General features: G+C 43.5%; 1 protein-coding gene across 9 annotated transcripts in view; it reads right to left on the bottom strand.

The window, feature by feature from the left end:
* The window catches only part of prorp (protein only RNase P catalytic subunit), a 47,685-nt gene that overhangs the window by 14,615 nt on the left and 20,755 nt on the right, over positions 1–12,315 (bottom strand). For 8 of the 9 annotated variants that reach the window (XM_037541727.1, XM_037541732.1, XM_017681861.2 and 5 more), the window contains one exon: positions 2,693–2,800. The exons of the other annotated variant lie outside the window; for it this stretch is intronic. In XM_037541727.1, the coding sequence (XP_037397624.1) occupies positions 2,693–2,800 (108 nt within the window). The remainder of the gene's footprint in view (positions 1–2,692; positions 2,801–12,315) is intronic. 9 annotated transcript variants of the gene reach the window in all.

Below are 12,315 nucleotides of genomic sequence, written 5' to 3'. Positions count from 1 at the left end.
ATGTTCTCCCCGTGTCTGCGTGGGTTTCCTCCGGGTTCTCCGGTTTCCTCCCACAGTCCAAAGACATGCAGTCAGGCCAAGTGGACATGCTAAATTGCCGCTGGGTGTGAGTGAATCTGTCTGTCTGTCTGTCTGCCCTGCGATGGACTGGCGACCTGTCCAGGGTGTATCCTGCCTTCTGCCCGATGACCGCTGGGATAAAGCACCCCCTGCGACCCAGAACGACAAGTGGCTTAGAAGGCGTGTGTGTGTGTGTGTCACCGTCATGTATAAAGAGGCGTGTTCAACATCAGTTCTGCTGTTTTGAATGCAAAATCTTTGACGCTCAACGTCTCCACACCGCTCAGAACGCAGAACCTTATAATCTCAAGGGAACCAAACAGCTCTCTCTCGCGTTCTGTGTGTTCAGTAACAAAACGTCACACCTGGTGTCATTAATGACCTTTAAGTGTCGTTTCTCCGCTCGTTATCACTTCCCAGGCGTCTACAGGCTGACGTCCAAATGTCTTTGTACACTTCTGAGCTGTTAATCCACAAAGTGACAAAACCCTGTAAACTGTAATCAGCCACTCTTTACAGAACTGACTCTCTGTTTCTTTTTCTTTGCCGAGTTGAACAGCCGCCCATCCTGTGGGTCTGATGCTGTTCTTCTTCATCCCTCCTCCTGAGAGCGACCCATTCTTTCACTAATGTCTGTAGAAGCAGTCTGCAGGCCTAGGGGCTCGGCTTTACACACCTGTGGCCATGGAAGTGACTGGAACACCTGAACTCAGTGATCTGGATGGGTGAATGAAGACTTTTGGAAACATAGTGCATCTTGTCAAGTGAAATGATCTTAAATTTAGTCTAAATATCTTATATTTCCCATTTTAAGAGCAGCTATTATAGGACGATTCATCTTATTTCTAGATGATTTTACTTGTTTTAGGTCATTTTATTGAATAAAATTCTCACTACACTGCCAGATGGTCTCAAGCTCATTTCTTACAGTGAGATCATTATATAATAAAATGACCTAAAACAAGCAAAAGTGTCTAGAAATAAGCTGGGCAATCTTATATTAAGCTTACAAGAATCTCAACAGAAGAAACACCGGACGTATTGACCACATTTACGATACTTTTACTTGACCGGGTATTATTTTTTGCAGTGGACACGGCTCAAAGTGTAGTGTGGATTCATCCTGTGATGTATTTGGAATATTAAAATAGACTAATTAGAATAGAGTTTGTGACATATTGTAAAATGCACAGTATGCTGAGGTTTATCTCTGTTATCAGACGCGAGTGGGCGCTGGCTGCAGCCCTGGGTCTGATGAGTACGGGTGATACAGTGTTCAGTGGGAGAAGGGGAATAACACAGCTAAAAATACCAGACCACTCAACACCAGGAGCTTTCACACTGGATCAAAATCAGATGCAAATCAGCTACACATGGGTGGGCGGTGCCACTCACACTCCGATTTTGTGGAGGAAGAAGCTGCTAATGAACGGGGACGGTTTCGTCTGGTCGGGGTATCAGATTTTTCCCTTGTCAACTGTGACTAATTCTGGGTTTTGTACCTCCAGGTGGTCTTAACAAGTTCAAAGTTTAGTGGAAAATGTGATGGTTTGGGTCTTTTCTGTAAGTCTCTCAAGGCTGAACGGCAGCGGACTCAATATCCCCCCCTAGTGTGCAACACAACAAATCTGACTACGGCAGAGGGCTGAGAGTGAAGCTCCTGAGCTGCTAGACATGCGATACAGATCACTTTACCGAATTAGTTCAGCAGAAAAAAGTCAGAGCTGAAACACATTTTGAGCTTTAGACTAAAGTCCCTTTGCTCTCAGTGACTCTAAACCTTAGTCAGGTTTATTTTACTGGAACAAATGATTGAATATTCCATTCTGTCACTACTAAAACAATCATAACTCTACCAAACTGTACCCAACGTGTCAGTCGTGAGCGTTTCGGTGACAATTTTAGATCATTTTGAGCTCAAAAACTCCGCAAACCCGGCTTTGAGCAGCTGTTCACACAGAAGATCATCATATTTTACATTAAAACACTAAAAAGCGCTGAACTGCAGAAAATGTTCCTCGCTGACTTTCAGACTTTGGGACACATGTACTTCAAAACTATGGGATCTAACTGCTCACCATGTGTTAAGTTCCGCCTGCTGGTGCACATGCGTCAGAAATTGCTCTGTGGTGTCGGTCATTGCATCAGTGTCCAGATCACCGATACCGATACTGCGTTTAAGAGCCAGTATTGGGGTCAAAGTTCAACAAATTCTTCAACTTTCTATCGTAAATCAGCGTCTCAGTCATCAGGCAGTGAATTCAGAACCAGTTCCTGTAGGAACTTTCTGTGAGGAGCTTTTAGAGGGACGTCTGGTTCCTATCACCACCACTGTGAGCGGTTCTGACTCTGTTAGTTTATCTAGAACAGTGCGTTTCACACCAAACCGCTCAGAACCGCTCTGTTTACATCGTAACCACTTGATTGTGCAGGAAATTCCTCTTTAATGGTCATTCTGAGGGAAGTTAAATGCTGTTTTGCACAATGAAACTCAAGCCTCTGCATTTAGCAGTTTTTAGCAGTTTTTAGCTGTTTTTAGTTTTCCGCTAGGTTTTGACCGGCACTGACCAACCCCACAGCTGAGACTCCCAGAGCCAAACATTCACCGCGTCCGGTGCTGTGAGACACTTACTGTCTGAGACTTTGGGCCCTTAGGCGAGACACTGGCGACGTTCAGGCCGTCGACGATGACGTCAAACGCAGGACTTTTCTTCACGAAGCTCTTGAAGCTCTCCAGCTCCTGTAAGAAACATCAGAGGGGCTCATTCGGGGATTAGAGACGGCACAGAGTCCGAGCAGCCACGGCAAGCAGCACCTAGATCAGACTATAGGAAGAGATCAGACTCCAGGCTGACTCCACTGATGGAGTCGTTTCAGGCACTGTGAAAAAGTCAGAGACCCCTCTATGGAACCATGAACACTTAATGAATGCTTTGCATGGTGAAATGGTTGGTTCTTCATATTGATGGAGAAGTCTTATATATGGTTTTATATAGAACCTTTCTGAAAATGGTTCTACATTTTTAAAAAAGATGATTCTTCTAGAAAACACTTCCACACAGTGCCTTGAATACTCAAAGAACCCTTTGCATGATTAAACGGTTCTTTACTTGGTGGAATTGTTCTTCAGATTAAAGGAGAAGTGGTTTATATGGTTCTATATAGAACCTTTTTCAAAAAGGGTTCTACATACCACTAAAAGAGGTCTTCTATTGTTACTTGTAACAACAGAAGAACCCTTTTTAGTGCTATTAACACTCTACAGCTCATTCTCCATCAACTCTTTCAGGAGGCAAAGAACCATTAAATCATGCAAAGGGTTCTTTGAGATTTCATGGTTCTATATAGAAACACGTTGCTTAAGAACTCTTGAAGAACTTTCCTTTTTAAGAGATTATACAGCACCAAAAAGGGTTCTTCTATTGTGACAAACAGAGCTTTATGGTGCTATAGAACTCTTTTCTAAAAGGTTCTAAAAAGAACCTTCTACAGCACTCCATCAGATTCTCCATCAATTAAGGGAAGAACCCTTTAATCATGCAAATAGTTCTCCGAGGGTTCCTTGAGTGTCCTTGAACAGACACATCAAACAAAGAAGCTGGACGATGGACTGACCAGCCCAGAGTCCAGACCTCAGCACCACTGAATGGGTTTGATTAGTTCAGAAAATCATCAACCAGCTTCTCAGACTGAGCTTTAGGTTCTTTGAGGAGCTGAAAGTGAGGCTCCTGAGAAGAATGGAAGCTGGACAGCTGATAGCAGCTGCTGACCTGTGTGTTAAATATGAGTTTCCTGCTTTTCTTACTGCGACTGAACAACGATGAGCTGAAAGGGGAATTTCCACTGAGGTGTCAGTAAAAAACATCGTAGGACAAACTTTCTATCTGAAAACTTCCGTAAAACAATGATTGTGTTTACATGCACTCAATAATCCGATAACTGCAGAAATCAGATTTGGTCAGTAATCCGATCAACGCGTTTACACGGACTGGAGTAATCAGATATTGTGGAAACTCCAGGTCTACAGGAGTCGGACAGCGATCAGATTCTGCTTTACAACCAGCCGATAAACTCACAGAAGAAGACGCGACGTAAACGTAACGTAAAACTTTACGCCACTTTTTTTTTTTAAACATTGCATTACTCTACCTGAAAATACGAACATCTTGAAGACGAAGAATGTGTAAATCCTTTATGTCGTGTTTGGTTTGAGCGTTCTGTGAGGGTGTGCTTCTGGAAGAATGGTCAAAAATTCCCATAAAAACACTCCTAACCCTTGTGGAAAGCCTTCCCAGAAGAGTTGAAGCTGTTATAGCTGCAAAGGGTGGGCGACGTCACATTAATCCCTATGGACTAAGAATGGGATGTCACTCAAGTTCATGTGCGTGTGAAGCCAGACGACCGAATACTTTTGGAAATAAAGTGTATTATATTCAATCCACCTTTACTTAACATAGGAGAACACAGAGTCACCCCCATTTACAACGGTGCTGAGATGACACCGATTTTAAAAATGGGACTGAAATGTAAGAATATATGAAATAATAAAAGTAAATTTAATAATAAAAATGACTAAAGTCAGGTAATAATAATAAAAATAACAAGTAATACTTAATTAATCACAGTTAAAACAAGAATAAGAATAATAGATAAATAAATAAATGGGACAAATGAATAAAATTAGTAAATTAATAGAAATAAGACTAACAGTGAGGGTCAGGTAAAACAGGTGCAGGCAGAGTGGAGTGACCCAGCGAGCTGAGCTGAGCTGTACTGGCCCCAGTAGTGAGTTCCAGTTCACTGGTGCTGGAACTGAAGGTAAATTTTCCCAGCTCACTAAAAACTCCCAGTGCCTGGCATGTGGGGCAACCACTGGAGCGAGTCTGATAAATACCATTATTTATAGACATCACTTATGTAATACATGCCAAAATACGAGCGTTTTATAACTAAAAAATAGCAAATATTTACGCGCCGTATCGTTTTCCTCTAAATAAACCTCCGCTTTAATATCACGAGTCACTTCAAACGGACGCTCATGAATGAAAAGCGTTCTGAAAGGTTTGGTGTCCTCAGACTTTTGACAGGCACTGTACTGTAAAAACCAGCTGTGACTCATCATATTTCACCTTTCGCTGTGTAAAAAAGCACCACGAAGCGACCGAACCCGTCTTTTCGAGGTGAGCAGGTTTCACAGCACTGAAAGGTCACATTAAGGCATTGCCTTTCACACCTACAGAGCTCTTCAGGTATTTCCTGCATGCCTCCAGAAGTTAAAGCGAAGACTCTGTTCAACAGACCGTGTTAAGCCGGTCACTCAGAGTCTGTTTACGCAGCCCGGTGGATCAGACGAGCTCTGCTGCTTTGCGCTGCTGGGCCTAGACGTGCTCCCAGCGCATGATCACTGTAGTTAAAGCGACCCAGAGTGGCAGTAAGACGTCCTCAGGTCAGTCTGCGCTCGAGCAAAGCGCTCAGATCTGAAAACGGAAAAACGCTTAACACTGGCTTTCACCCTTTAACCTGCAGGCTCCTGATCCTATAGCATATACACACATCAGGCATAACAGTCCGACCATCTCGTTTCTACCCTCACTGTCCACTTTATCAGCTCCACTGACCGTATAGCTGCACTCTGTAGTTCTACAGTTACAGACTGTAGTCCATCTGTTTCTCTGATACTCTGTTACCCTGTTCTTCAGTGGTCAGGACCCCCAGGACCCTCACAGAGCAGGTACTGTTTGGGTGGTGGGTCATTCTCAGCACTGCAGTAACACCGACGTGGTGGTGGTGTGTTAGTGTGTGTTGCGCTGGTCTGAGCGGATCAGGCACAGCAGTGCAGAGTTTTCAGTAGTTACTATTTTCAGTACCTACTATGATTTATTTAATATCTACTATAAATTATTCAGTATCTAATACAAATGATTGAATAACTGCTATAGATTATTCAATGTTTTCTATAAATTTTTTAGCATTTACTATAAATTGCTTAGTAACCACTTTGAATTACTCAGTGTCTACTATGGTAGGTACTATTTTTCAGTACTATATGTTATTCAGTATCTCCTATGAATTATTCAGTACCTACTAAGAGTTCTTCAATATCTAATAAACAAATTCATCTACTAAGAATGATCGACTTATTCAGAATAAGTCATTCTGAATTATTCAGTAGTTACTATTTTCAGTAACTACTATGATTTGCTGTGTCTACTATAAATTATTCAGAATCAACTGTGAATTACTCAGTATCTACGAATTACTCAGTATCCTCTATGAATTACTCAGTACCTACTATGAATTACTCAGTATCTACGAATTACTCAGTACCTACTATGAATTACTCAGTATCTACGAATCACTCAGTATCCTCTATGAATTACTCAGTATCTACGAATTACTCAGTACCTACTATGAATTACTCAGTATCTACAAATTACTCAGTACCTACTATGAATTACTCAGTATCCTCTATGAATTACTCAGTATCCTCTATGAATTACTCAGTATCCTCTATGAATTACTCAGTATCCTCTATGAATTACTCAGTATCCTCTATGAATTACTCAGTATCCTCTATGAATTACTCAGTATCTACGAGTTACTCAGTATCCTCTATGAATTACTCAGTACCTACTATGAATTACTCAGTATCTACGAATTACTCAGTACCTACTATGAATTACTCAGTATCTACGAATCACTCAGTATCCTCTATGAATTACTCAGTATCTACGAATTACTCAGTACCTACTATGAATTACTCAGTATCTACGAATTACTCAGTACCTACTATGAATTACTCAGTATCCTCTATGAATTACTCAGTATCCTCTATGAATTACTCAGTATCTACGAGTTACTCAGTATCCTCTATGAATTACTCAGTATCTACGAGTTACTCAGTATCCTCTATGAATTACTCAGTATCTACGAGTTACTCAGTATCCTCTATGAATTACTCAGTATCCTCTATGAATTACTCAGTATCCTCTATGAATTACTCAGTATCTACGAGTTACTCAGTATTCTCTATGAATTACTCAGTATCTACGAGTTACTCAGTATCCTCTATGAATTACTCAGTACCTACTATGAATTACTCAGTATCTACGAATTACTCAGTACCTACTATGAATTACTCAGTATCTACGAATCACTCAGTATCCTTTATGAATTACTCAGTATCTACGAATTACTCAGTACCTACTATGAATTACTCAGTATCTACGAATTACTCAGTACCTACTATGAATTACTCAGTATCTACGAATTACTCAGTATCCTCTATGAATTACTCAGTATCCTCTATGAATTACTCAGTATCTACGAGTTACTCAGTATCCTCTATGAATTACTCAGTATCTACGAGTTACTCAGTATCCTCTATGAATTACTCAGTATCTACGAGTTACTCAGTATCCTCTATGAATTACTCAGTATCCTCTATGAATTACTCAGTATCCTCTATGAATTACTCAGTATCCTCTATGAATTACTCAGTATCTACGAGTTACTCAGTATTCTCTATGAATACCTCAGTATCTAAGAGTTACTCAGTATCCTCTATGAATTTCTCAGTATCTTCTATGACTTATTGAGTATCTACTATGCATTACTCATTATCTACTGGGAATGATGAAATATAGAAGGCATACTTAATAGAAGTACCAACTATGAGCTGTCCAGTGTCCACTATGATTTATTCAGTAAAGGGGTAGGGGTTAAGTAGACCAGCCTGCATGAAGTTCCCCCACTGGAAGTTCAATAATTTGGCCCATGACATAATAAAAACGTGAGATCTTGCTTTGAAAATGGCCACCTGACCATTAACCCTTGATCAAACGACTCAGTGGTGTCTGCGCGTGCAAAGTCACTTTCCTGACGCAGGCCAGGTCAGTTGCCTCCGGCTGAAAACTTTCAGAAACTTGTCCTGCAAGGAACATTTTTCAGCATAAACTTGATTCACCCCTTCATGAAGCCAGCATGCACAGTTGTGGAAGGGACATTCCCGCCTTTGTGCGGACGAACAATGAGCGTTTATTTCCTCCTTGTTCTAGATTTAGCTCATGTGCCTTCTCCAAAGCGGCCTCGCTGATGAGCGGCGTATGCGCAGACACAGCTGCCTTTCACACCGATAATGAGGATGTGCGCAGAGAAGCAGCGCAAGAACAAGAGGCTCTCTTCAACCTCCGAGCTGCGTCTCCGTTCTCTTCCTTTGTTTTTGCTTGAATAAGATCCTGGAATGCGTCCAGGGAGCTGCTCAGCAGGCCGTGCAAACGCGCAGGGGAAATTCCAGCTGGCGCAGAGCCAGAAGGCCCCACCTTTACCTGTCCGTCCGCAGGGCTTAGTCAAGGAGCTGCGCGGATCACCTTATCTGCCGAGTTTCAAACGATACACGATGTACCAAACGCCTGCTATTGCAATGCCATGCTGGTCTGGAGTAACAGGCCAAGTGGAGCAGAACCTCCGCATGACAGACACTTCATATTCTACTGGACTTCTCTGCACATGAACAATAAAGGCACTGCCAAATCTGAGAAGAACACTGAGCAAAAAGAAACCACAACTAAGTCTTTGGATTAGTTAATGCTACAGAACTAACAACACAGCACTTATAAACAATAGCTTATAAACACTTATAAACAATAGCTTATAAACACTTATAAACAATAGCTTATAAACACTTATAAACAATAGGTTGGACAAGAATGTAATTGACAGCAGCTGGGAGGCTACGGAGAATGCAGAGCAGGAAATAAACAGCAGATCTGTGCAGAGTTTAGTTTCACTTTGTTTTTTCTGTCACATGCAGCTACAGAAGCATGTAGAAAAACAGTGGGCTCAGTGTGCAGAGCCTGATGCAGGGCCTGTGTCTAAGGCCCGGTCCCATTTCTTATTGTTACCCCTACCCCTTGTTTTTGAGAGTCACCTTGCCTGGAAATGGGGTAGTGGTTGGAATCTTCCCTAGTCGGTGCAGTCAGTGATGGCTTTTACGTGAACAGTTTCGCTGGACATTTCCAATATGACAACCTGGAGCTTCTGTGGTCGTCTGCAGAAAAATCACAGAAACAAAAGCGTCTCCAACACCTGGGAACGCTGGTGGATCAGTTTGTGGTATGTAGGATAGACTGGGAACGCTGGTGGATCGGTTTGTGGTATGTAGGATAGACTGGGAACGCTGGTGGATCGGTTTGTGGTATGTAGGATAGACTGGGAACGCTGGTGGATCGGTTTGTGGTATGTAGGATAGACTGGGAACGCTGGTGGATCGGTTTGTGGTATGTAGGACAGACTGGGAACGCTGGTGGATCAGTTTGTGGTATGTAGGACAGACTGGGAACGCTGGTGGATCGGTTTGTGGTATGTAGGACAGACTGGGAACGCTGGTGGATCGGTTTGTGGTATGTAGGACAGACTGGGAACGCTGGTGGATCGGTTTGTGGTATGTAGGATAGACTGGGAACGCTGGTGGATTGGTTTGTGGTATGTAGGACAGACTGGGAACGCTGGTGGATCGGTTTGTGGTATGTAGGATAGACTGGGAACGCTGGTGGATCGGTTTGTAGTATGTAGGATAGACTGGGAACGCTGGTGGATCGGTTTGTAGTATGTAGGATAGACTGGGAACGCTGGCGGATCGGTTTGTGGTATGTAGGACAGACTGGGAACGCTGGCAGATCAGTTTGTGGTATGTAGGACAGACTGGGAACGCTGGCGGATCGGTTTGTGGTATGTAGGACAGACTGGGAACGCTGGCAGATCGGTTTGTGGTATGTAGGACAGACTGGGAACGCTGGCAGATCAGTTTGTGGTATGTAGGACAGACTGGGAACGCTGGTGGATCGGTTTGTGGTATGTAGGACAGACTGGGAACGCTGGCAGATCAGTTTGTGGTATGTAGGACAGACTGGGAACGCTGGTGGATCGGTTTGTGGTATGTAGGACAGACTGGGAACGCTGGCAGATCAGTTTGTGGTATGTAGGACAGACTGGGAACGCTGGTGGATCGGTTTGTGGTATGTAGGACAGAGTGGGAACGCTGGCAGATCAGTTTGTGGTATGTAGGACAGACTGGGAACGCTGGTGGATCGGTTTGTGGTATGTAGGACAGAGTGGGAACGCTGGCAGATCAGTTTGTGGTATGTAGGACAGACTGGGAACGCTGGTGGATCGGTTTGTGGTATGTAGGACAGACTGGGAACGCTGGCAGATCAGTTTGTGGTATGTAGGACAGACTGGGAACGCTGGTGGATCGGTTTGTGGTATGTAGGACAGAGTGGGAACGCTGGCAGATCAGTTTGTGGTATGTAGGACAGACTGGGAACAGGTTTTGTTTTAGTAAGCCAGTGTGTTTACTTTATTGATTTGTGCACTGATTGCTCATAACAACCCTGTAAAACCCTCCGTTTGGAGGGCCGTGTAGCCCAAACGCTGCACCCTACCTCTTTATCCCAGCAAGAATTGGGACACCCTATTCCTAGGGGCAAAGGGTGAAATGGCATTGGGCCCAAATCATCACGATTTGCCTCAAAGCCTCTAACAGACCTGCATGGTTTCTGACACTGTGACATACGGTCATCTGTTAAGCTGGACATGGTTTAGTCCAAGTATATAGACAACAAATGTGTCACAGTATTAGAAACCACTTAAGCAAGTCTGTCATTACTTAATACTCCAAAACCACATTAACTTCCTGATTTTGGGCCAAGCTGTCGCCTTAATGAACGGTCCAGTATGCGCTACTGGAGGCTGCAGCGTCGCACTCGGGTTAGGACGGTTCACGAGCGCGTGCGAGGAACTGAGGAACACAGTGTTTTGTTTATCAAAAACCACAAACATTCTTGGACTTTCGGGGAGAACACAGTTTCAGTTTTGCCTTCAGAGGAGATGTGGCAGAAAGCCTTCCCTCAAAAATTCCCAACCGACACCCCCTCCCCTCCAAAAAAGCCAAAAACGCTTCCCACCACATTTAAGCGAGACCACAACTGCACTTAACAATCTGCCTTTCATTACCGCGGCAGCTGGAATGCGTCTGATTGCAGTAACTCTGCTTCTAAAGTGCAGAGTGAGTGTTTGCTGCACACAAAAGAGGTTCTTCTTGGAAATCCAGAACAATGACAGCTTAACGGGCCGTTTAAACGCTTTAATGATGCTTGCTTGCAGTTCAGAAAACGGCTCTTTTAACGCGTGCTGCTCAGTCCTGTTTGCGACTGCATCGTTGTTGATGTTATAGGCCTAACGTGGTTATTATAATGGACAAGAACTGGTTGTACAGCTGTATGCAAAGGTTTGTGCACCCCTGATCAAAATCCATGCTGTTTATACATTTTACATTCACATTTATGGAATTTGGCAGACGCTCTTTTCCCAGAGCGACTTCCAATTTGATTGTTTTACACAGGTAGGTGAAGGTGGTGTTAGGAGTCTTGCCCAAGGACTCTTATTGGTATAGTGTAGGGTGCTTGTCCAGAAGGGGGATTGAGCCCCAGTCTACAGCGTAGAAGGTAGAGGTGTTACCCACTACACTGACCAACCACACTATACTATTTTTCATGTTCTATGTTTAAATAGGTGGACATATCATTTACAGAGACACACGTCTGCACATTTTAATACACAATTACTGCTTATTTGCCAAGTTTGGAGCAGTCGTGGTCTGGAGGTTTGGGAACCAGCCCTGCGACTGGAAGGTCGCTGGTTCGATCCCCTCGGCTGACAGTCCATGACTTGAGCAAGGCACCTAACCCCCAACTGCTCCCCGGGCGCTGTGGATAGGGCTGCCCACCACTCCGGGCAAGTGTGCTCACTGCCCCCTAGTGTGTGTGTGGTGTTTCACTTCACTGATGGGTTAAATACGGGGGGGGGGGTCTTAACCGCTCAGAGGTGGGTGTGATTATTCAGGCTGGTAGCTTGAACAGTGAGACCTGGGGGCGTCTACTACTACCACCTAGTCCTATCTACCTTGTACACTCTTATAAAATGGTTCTTCAAGGGTTCTTTAGTAAAGAATAGGGTTCTATAAAGAACCATGAACACCTAAAGAGCCCTTTACATGATTAAAAGGGTTTTCCACATCATGACATGGCTCTTCATAGTAACACAGAATGTGCTTTAGATGGTTCTATATAGAACCTTTCTGAAAAGGGCTCTATACATCACCAAAAAAGGGTTCTGCTGTTGTTACGATACCAGCTTGCTACAATGGAAGAACCCTTTCTGGTGCCATACAGAACCCTCTTCAAAAAGGTTCTACAT

The sequence above is a fragment of the Pygocentrus nattereri genome, chromosome 10, assembly GCF_015220715.1.
Source record: "Pygocentrus nattereri isolate fPygNat1 chromosome 10, fPygNat1.pri, whole genome shotgun sequence".
Taxonomy (NCBI): domain Eukaryota; kingdom Metazoa; phylum Chordata; class Actinopteri; order Characiformes; family Serrasalmidae; genus Pygocentrus; species Pygocentrus nattereri.
This window is presented reverse-complemented; position numbering and strand designations above follow the sequence as displayed.